Here is an 8,958-nt window from a genome sequence, read left to right as displayed (position 1 = left end):
GTGCAGCTGTCTTCATCGACCTGGCCAAGGCTTTCAACTCTGTCAATCACCACATTCTTATCGGCAGACTCAACAGACTTGGTTTCTCAAATGACTGTCTCATCTGGTTCACTAACTACTTCTCAAACAGAGTTCAGTGTGTCAAATCGGGGTGCCACAGGGTACAATCTTCGGGCCGACTCTTTTCTCTGTATACATCAATGATGACGCTCTTGCTGCTGGTGATTCTCTGATCCACCTCAGACGACACCATTCTGTATACTTCTGGCAGTTCTTTGGGTACTGTGTTAACTAACCTCTAGACGAGTTCAATGCCATACAACTATCCTTCCGTGGCATCCAACTGCTCTTAAATGCAAGTAAAACTAAATGCATGCTCTTCAACTGATCGTTGCCCACACCTGCCCACCCGTCCAGCATCACTACTCTGGACGGTTCTGACTTAGAATATGTGGACAACTACAAATACCTAGGTGTCTGGTTAGACTGTAAACTCTCCTTCCAGACTCACATTAAGCATCTCCAACCCAAAATCAAATCTATAATCGGCTTCCTATTTTGCAACAAAGCATCCTTCACTCATGCTGCCAAACATACCCTCATAAAACTGACTATACTACTGATCCTTGACTTCGGGGATGTCATTTACAAAATATCCTCTAACACTCTACTCAGCAAATTAGATAGACTGTATCACAGTGTCCCCCGTTCTGTCTCCAAAGCCCCATATACTACCCACCACTGCGACATGTAGGCTGGCCCTCGCTTCATATTCGTCGCCAAACCCAATGGCTCCAGGTCATCTACAAATCTCTGCTAGGTAAAGCCCCACCTTATCTCAGCTCACTGGTCACCATAGCAGCACCCACCCATAGTACGCGCTCCAGCAGGTATATTTCACTGGTCATCCCCAAAGCCAATTCCTCTTTCGGACCCCTTTTCTTCCAGTTCTCTGCTGCCAATGACTGGAACGAACTGCAAAAATCACTAAAGCTAGAGACTCAAAGCTAGTGAGGGAGTTTAGCACCAGCTGTCAGAGCAGCTCACATATCGCTGCACCTGTACATAGCCCATCCAACTACCTCATCCCCACACTGTTATTTGCATTTTTTTATTTTGCTCCTTTGCACTCCAGTATCTCTACTTGCACACTCATCTTCTGCACATTTATCACTCCAGTGTTTAATTGCTATATTGTAATTATTTAGCCACTATGGCCTATTCATTGCCTTACCTCCCTTACCCTACTTCATTTGCACACACTGTATATAGACTTTTTCTATTGTATTTTTGACTGTATGTTTGTTATTCCATGTGTAACTGTGTTGTTGTTTGTGTCGCACTGCTTTGCTTTATCTTGGCCAGGTCGCAGTTGTAAATGAGAACATGTTTACAACTAGCCTTTTGAACTAATTCCTCAGACAGTCAAAACTCAAAATGCATAAAATGTAAAAAGACATCAAGAAGACAAGATTCCTCACCTGCTTTGGCCACTGATACACCATTTATGTTCATCAGTAGTCGTGGTCGGAGAAGCACGATATGGGTGTCCTGGATGTCAGATACGATGACCTCACCGGACACATGCCTATCACCACGCCAGTTATCAGCTACCCCAAGCCGGGTAGCAAGTGCTTCCAGCACTGCCATGCCTACGCTGTGGCGTGAACTGTTCATTCCAGGGTTTCCCAGTCCCACAACCTGCACAACGACAATAAATACATATTTTCCATCTTTGCATGTTATATTTCTCTAAACGCCATTGGTGAGCACAGTGGTTCTCCTCCACAAGAACATACTGATGTGTCATGCTAGCCACACATTTTTAACTAACAATAACACAAAGTCTTGTTTCAAATATATGATCAAAATCAGTTTTTGGCTCATAATTGTGCCAGGGAGCCTTGTTTTTGGAGCTCTTCATGTCTAACTTATAATTATGAAGAATAAAAATGTAGAAGCCCCAGGTAGCCTACATTGCTGCTACCCCACATAGCAAACTTTAAAGACATATAACCCGCATGCGAGAATCCCTTGATGTGTCCTAATACAAGTGCATAAAAATCAGCAAAATGGACAGCGTGAACTAAATCAAAGGACTGATCGCAGGCGACGCGAGCCCTTCATCACGGCTTATTGTGAAATAGACACGTAGGCCTTAGCGGACTAAACTCCACTCAATGGTGTAGGAAGTTTCTGATGACTCCACCAACGCAGTGGAGCGGAGACCAGGCTTTGTGGAATCTAGCTCTGATTACATCAATTCGCCCAAGGTCAGTACTTCAAAAACTGTAAATAATGAAACCCCTTGTCTTGTACTTGTTTGTCCTTTGTAGTTGCGTGCTTTTCTTTGTTTGCTGAAATCCATACTTTTTCAATAAACATGAATCAAATACAACCAACGACTGTTTCCCTGCTGAGATTCAATTGGCACATTCGAATTAGAGATGATTTTCCATCTTAGAGCAACAGCAATGAACAAAGAGTTGGTGGTTGCATTTGGTTAACGTTTATTGAAAAATTATGTATTTCAGCAAACAAAAAAAGGCACCCAACTACAGAGGACAAACATAGGTACACGGTAGGCGTTTCATAATAAAAAATAATTGAAGTATTGACCTTAGGTGAATCGATGTAGTCGGAGCCAGATTCCACAAAGCCTGGTATCTGCTCCACTCCGTTGGTGGAGTCATCAGAAACTTTCCTCATCAAATCAAATTTTATTTGTCACATACACATGATTAGCAGATGTTAATGCAAGTGTAGCAAAATGCTTGTGCTTCTAGTTCCGACCATGCAGTAATATCTAACAATTTCACAACAACTACCTTATACACACAAGTGTAGAGGAATGAATAAGAATATGTACATACAAATACAGTGCCTTGCGAAAGTATTCGGCCCCCTTGAACTTTGCAACCTTTTGCCACATTTTAGGCTTCAAACATAAAGATATAAAACTCTATTTTTTTGTGAAGAATCAACAACAAGTGGGACACAATCATGAAGTGGAACGACATTTATTGGATATTTCAAACCTTTTTAACAAATCAAAAACTGAAAAATTGGGCGTGCAAAATTATTCAGCCCCCTTAAGTTAATACTTTGTAGCGCCACCTTTTGCTGCGATTACAGCTGTAAATCGCTTGGGGTATGTCTCTATCAGTTTTGCACATCGAGAGACTGATATTTTTTCCCATTCCTCCTTGCAAAACAGCTCGAGCTCAGTGAGGTTGGATGGAGAGCATTTGTGAACAGCAGTTTTCAGTTCTTTCCACAGATTCTCGATTGGATTCAGGTCTGGACTTTGACTTGGCCATTCTAACACCTGGATATGTTTATTTTTGAACCATTCCATTGTAGATTTTGCTTTATGTTTTGGATCATTGTCTTGTTGGAAGACAAATCTCCGTCCCAGTCTCAGGTCTTTTGCAGACTCCATCAGGTTTTCTTCCAGAATGGTCCTGTATTTGGCTCCATCCATCTTCCCATCAATTTTAACCATCTTCCCTGTCCCTGCTGAAGAAAAGCAGGCCCAAACCATGATGCTGCCACCACCATGTTTGACAGTGGGGATGGTGTGTTCAGCTGTGTTGCTTTTACGCCAAACATAACGTTTTGCATTGTTGCCAAAAAAGTTCAATTTTGGTTTCATCTGACCAGAGCACCTTCTTCCACATGTTTAGTGTGTCTCCCAGGTGGCTTGTGGCAAACTTTAAACAACACTTTTTATGGATATCTTTAACCTCTTGGATCTCTAGGGGCGCTATTTCATTTTTGGATAAAAAACGTTCCCGTTTTAAGCGCAATATTTTGTCATGAAAAGATGCTCGACTATGCATATTATTGACCGTTTTGGAAAGAAAACACTCTGAAGTTTCAGAATCTGCAAAGATATTGTCTGTAAGTGCCCCAGAACTCATTCTACAGGCGAAACCAAGATGATACGTCAACCAGGAAATGAGCAGAATCTCTGAAGCTCTGTTTTCCATTGTCTCCTTATATGGCTGTGATTGCGCAAGGAATGAGCCTACACTTTCTGTCGTTTCCCCAAGGTGTTTGCAGCATTGTGACGTATTTGTAGGCATATCATTGGAAGATTGACCATAAGAGACTACATTTTCCAAGTGTCCGCCTGGTGTCCCTGCGTCGAAATTGGAGCGCAAAGCCAGGTCCAATTATTTTTCCATTTGAGAGCAAGGAGAAACCAGGCTTCCACGAAGGATATATCATCGAAGAGATATGTGGAAAAACACCTTGAGGATTGATACTAAACCACGTGTGCCATGTTTCAGTCGATATTATGGAGTTAATTTGGAAAAAGTTTGCGTTTTGAGGGCTGAATTTTTTTTTTTTTTTTTTTTTTTTTTTTTTTGGTAGCCAAATGTGATGTACAAAACCGAGCTATTTCTAATACACAAATAATCTTTTTGGAAAAACTGAGCATCTGCTATCTAACTGAGAGTCTCCTCATTGAAAACATCAGAAGTTCTTCAAAGGTAAGTTATTTTATTTGAAGGCTTTACTTGTTTTTGTGATAGCATTAGCGTTAGCATTTAGCAGGCAACTAACGCTAAATGCTACGCTAGCTAGCTACTGTTACACAAATGATTGTTTTCCTATGGTTGAAAAGCATATTTTGAAAATCTGCGATGACAGTGTTGTTAACAAAAGGCTAAGCTTGAGAGATAGCATATTTATTTTATTTCATTTGCGATTTTCATGAATAGTTAACGTTGCGTTATGGTAATGAGCTTAGGTCTATAAATAGAATCCCGGATCCGGGTTTGGTCGTCGCAACAGGTTAAGAAATGGCTTTCTTCTTGCCACTCTTCCATAAAGGCCAGATTTGTGCAATATACGACTGATTGTTGTCCAATGGACAGAGTCTCCCACCTCAGCTGTAGATCTCTGCAGTTCATCCAGAGTGACCATGGGCCTCTTGGCTGCATCTCTGATCAGTCTTCTCCTTGTATGAGCTGAAAGTTTAGAGGGACGGCCAGGTCTTGGTAGATTTGCAGTGGTCTGATACTCCTTCCATTTCAATATTATCGCTTGCACAGTGCTCCTTGGGATGTTTAAAGCTTGGGAAATATTTTTGTATCCAAATCCGGCTTTAAACTTCTTCACAACAGTATCTCGGACCTGCCTGGTGTGTTCCTTGTTCTTCATGATGCTCTCTGCGCTTTTAACGGACCTCTGAGACTATCACAGTGCAGGTGCATTTATACGGAGACTTGATTACACACAGGTGGATTGTATTTATCATCATTAGTCATTTAGGTCAACATTGGATCATTCAGAGATCCTCACTGAACTTCTGGAGAGAGTTTGCTGCACTGAAAGTAAAGGGGCTGAATAATTTTGCACGCCCAATTTTTCAGTTTTTGATTTGTTAAAAAAGTTTGAAATATCCAATAAATGTCGTTCCACTTCATGATTGTGTCCCACTTGTTGTTGATTCTTCACAAAAAAATACAGTTTTATATCTTTATGTTTGAAGCCTGAAATGTGGCAAAAGGTTGCAAAGTTCAAGGGGGCCGAATACTTTCGCAAGGCACTGTATATGAATGAGCGATGGCCGAACGGTATAGGCAAGATGCAGTAGACGGTATAGAGTACAGTATATACATATGAGATGAGTAATGTAGGGTATGTAAACATTATATAAAGTGGCATTGTTTAAAGTGGCTAGTGATACATTTATTACATCAAATGTTTCATTATTAAAGTGGCTAGAGATGAGTGAGTATGTTGGCAGCAGCCACTCAATGTTAGTGATGGCTGTTTAACAGTCTGATGGCCTTGAGATAGAAGCTGTTTTTCAGTCTCTCGGTCCCAGCTTTGATGCACCTGCACTGACCTCGCCTTCTGGATGATAGCGGGGTGAACAGGCAGTGGCTCAGGTGGTTGTTGTCCTTGATGATCTTTTTGGCCTTCCTGTGACATCGGGTGGTGTAGGTGTCCTGGCAGGCAGGTAGTTTGCCCCCGGTGATGCATTGTGCAGACCTCACTACCCTCTGGAGAGCCTTATGGTTGTGGGCGGAGCAGTTGCCGTACCAGGCGGTGATACAGCCCGACAGGATGCTCTCGATTGTGCATCTGCAAAAGTTTGTGAGTGTTTTCGGTGACAAGCTGAATTTCTTCAGCCTCCTGAGGTTGAAGAGGCGCCTTCTTCACCACGCTGTCTGTGTGGGTGGACCATTTCAGTTTGTCCGTGATGTGTATGCCGAGGAACTTAAAACTTTCCACCTTCTCCACTACTGTCCCGTCGATGTGGATAGGGGTGCTCCCTCTGCTGTTTCCTGAAGTCCACGATCATCTCCTTTGTTTTGTTGACGTTGAGTGTGAGGTTATTTTCCTGACACCACACTCCGAGGGCCCTCACCTCCTCCCTGTAGGCCGTCTCGTTGTTGTTGCTAATCAAGCCTACCACTGTAGTGTTGACTGCAAACTTGATGATTGAGCTGGAGGCGTGTATGGCCACGCAGTCATGGTGAACAGGGAGTACAGGAAAGGGCTGAGAACAAACCCTTGTGGGGCCCCAGTGTTGATAATCAGCGGGGTGGAGATGTTGTTACCTACCCTCACCACCTGAGGGCGGCCCGTCAGGAAGTCCAGGACCCAGTTGCACAGGGCGGGGTCGAGACCCAGGGTCTCGAGCTTAATGACGAGTTTGGAGGGTACTATGGTGTTAAATGCTGAGCTGTAATCGATGAACAGCATTCTTACATAGGTATTCCTCTTGTCCAGATGGGTTAGGGCAGTGGGCAGTGTGATTGCGTCGTCTGTGGACCTATTGGGGCGGTAAGCAAATTGGAGTGGGTCTAGGGTTTCAGGTTGGGTGGAGCTGAGGTGGTCTCACAAAGCACTTCATGATGGCGGAAGTGAGTGCTACAGGGCGATAGTAATTTACCTCAGTTACCTTCACTTTCTTGGGAACAGGAACAATGGTGGCCCTTTTGAAGCATGTGGGAACAGCAGACTGGGATAAGGATTAATTGAATATGTCCGTAAACACTGTCTCTATACTGACACTTAGCTTGTTTGATTGCCTTGCAGAGGGAATAGCTACACTGTTTGTATTCGGTCATGTTTCCAGTCACCTTGCCCTGATTAAAAGCAGTGGAGTGGAGTTTAGTCCGCTACATAAGCCTATGACTCATTCTAAATTCGTGACAGGTCACATGAAAGTCTACTTTTTCTCAAAGCACAACGGCCACAAAAAAAGGTTGTAGAGTTGTGGCTGCAGAAAGGCCTGTTGAAAGACTCTGCCATGCTTTTGCCATTGTTCCCATTCTCCTTCCCATAATTAGAACTGTGAACTTATAGAAAATTAATAGAATATTTATTTTCTGTATTGCAATAGCCTGCTTTCAAACTGATCGGTATACCGCTACACGCCTAGTCATTATCAATAACTAACATAACTTGTATGCCTAAAACAATCTATTATCCATCTAATAATAAAAACAGAAATGTGTCAGTTCGTTAAAAGCCATCATTTTCTATTTTAAATACTTTTTGCCTAGTGAGCTTTGCAGCCCAAAAGACACTCATACCTAGGAAGGTGACGGCTACAGTAGTAGGCTAAGGGACCTAACGTCTCCTCCTGCCAAATCTCCTCATGCGCCAGGTGTCATGTTCAAATCCCACGGTGAAATCGGCTCAAAACAAGTGAGTTAGCCTTGGCTAGATTAAGCACGTGGGGTGATGAGTATGATACTGTTTTCACATGCAAAACTCATTACTTTTGATAAAAAAATGCTTTATCTGCCTTCCCAATGAAAACTAATTTGAAATTCTAACATCTATTTTATGGAAAAGAGATGTGTTTCTGGACGATGCACCATGCTACATTGTTGACAACATGACTTCGAAAGGGCGCTCCTCCCTCACCAATTTTGTCCGTTCACGTCACAGGTCATAGGCCGGTGCACCGGTTAATACTGACAATCATTGACAATAACACACAGGAGCAAAAAAAAAAAAAAATGTATTTCACTTTTTTATAACGTAAAAACATAGATAACGTTTGTCAAATGTACGTCAAACATTTAAAGTGTTTGCATTTTAGCTAACCTTAACCTAATTGTCTGAAACTGCTATATTAATTATCCTAACCTGCTTGAAAAGTCAATACTGACCAACTGTATCCAATCTAGTCAAAACAGTGTCTGCAGTGTACTGACTACAACATATTTGGGTTGCAATAGCTTTTCTTTAATAATTCACTTACCAGTCTCCGGCGAGAATTTGTGTGGACTCCAGCTTCATTGCCCATCATAGGTCCAACGGGTCCAGTCAGCATCGCTCGATTTATCAGTTTTAATAAAAGTCGTCTCATTGTGACAAAGTTCAGCAGAGTCTTGAAAAACGGTGACACACAAAGCCAAAGTTTAGACCTACCAACAACAGTGACGTTTTCCAGGCTTTAATGTCTATTGACGTTTCTCATAAGCACAGAAAAGGCAACGTTACAAACACTTTTACGTTCATAACTTAATGTTCTCTTGGAGCCTAGCATCAAAAGCCTACTTACTGTCTGTGACCACCATCAATAACGTACTCCTGACGTTTCAGTTCAGTAATAAACGAATATATTTGAAATGTTTATAGTTTAAAAATCTCGGCCCTCGCTATAAAATTGAGAACACAAAAGAAGAAACATTGGAAAATAATATCTATATAGTTATTTTGGTAAAAACAAACCTACCGTACCATGCAACTTTGACATGAATCAAAGAGACTGATGGACAGAAAACTGAGAGGGTTCATTGTGACCAACTTCTGATCTTTTCAACCATACCGCCACCTAGCTTGGAGGTTTATAAATTCACTTACGGTGTCTTCAGAAACTATTCACACCCCTTGACTTTTGCCACAGTTTGTGGTGTTACAGCCCGAATTTAAAATGGATTAAATTTAGATTTTGTTTAACGATCTCCACACAACACC

At 42.0% G+C, this 8,958-nt stretch overlaps 1 protein-coding gene across 1 annotated transcript in view; it reads right to left on the bottom strand.

Annotated features, from left to right (window-relative positions):
* The window catches only part of LOC139389753 (probable peptidyl-tRNA hydrolase), a 10,824-nt gene extending 2,081 nt beyond the window's left edge, over nucleotides 1–8,743 (bottom strand). The window contains exons 1-3 of the mRNA XM_071136685.1: nucleotides 8,722–8,743; nucleotides 8,240–8,368; nucleotides 1,482–1,701 (exon numbers count right to left, since the gene is read on the bottom strand). Of these exons, the coding sequence (XP_070992786.1) occupies nucleotides 1,482–1,701; nucleotides 8,240–8,368; nucleotides 8,722–8,724 (352 nt within the window). The 5' untranslated portion in view covers nucleotides 8,725–8,743. The remainder of the gene's footprint in view (nucleotides 1–1,481; nucleotides 1,702–8,239; nucleotides 8,369–8,721) is intronic.
* Nucleotides 8,744–8,958: the final 215 nt, after the last annotated feature.

Source organism: Oncorhynchus clarkii, chromosome 30, assembly GCF_045791955.1.
Source record: "Oncorhynchus clarkii lewisi isolate Uvic-CL-2024 chromosome 30, UVic_Ocla_1.0, whole genome shotgun sequence".
Lineage (NCBI taxonomy): Eukaryota > Metazoa > Chordata > Actinopteri > Salmoniformes > Salmonidae > Oncorhynchus > Oncorhynchus clarkii.
The sequence above is the reverse complement of the archived record's forward strand: the minus strand, read 5'-3'. Positions and strand labels throughout refer to the sequence as shown.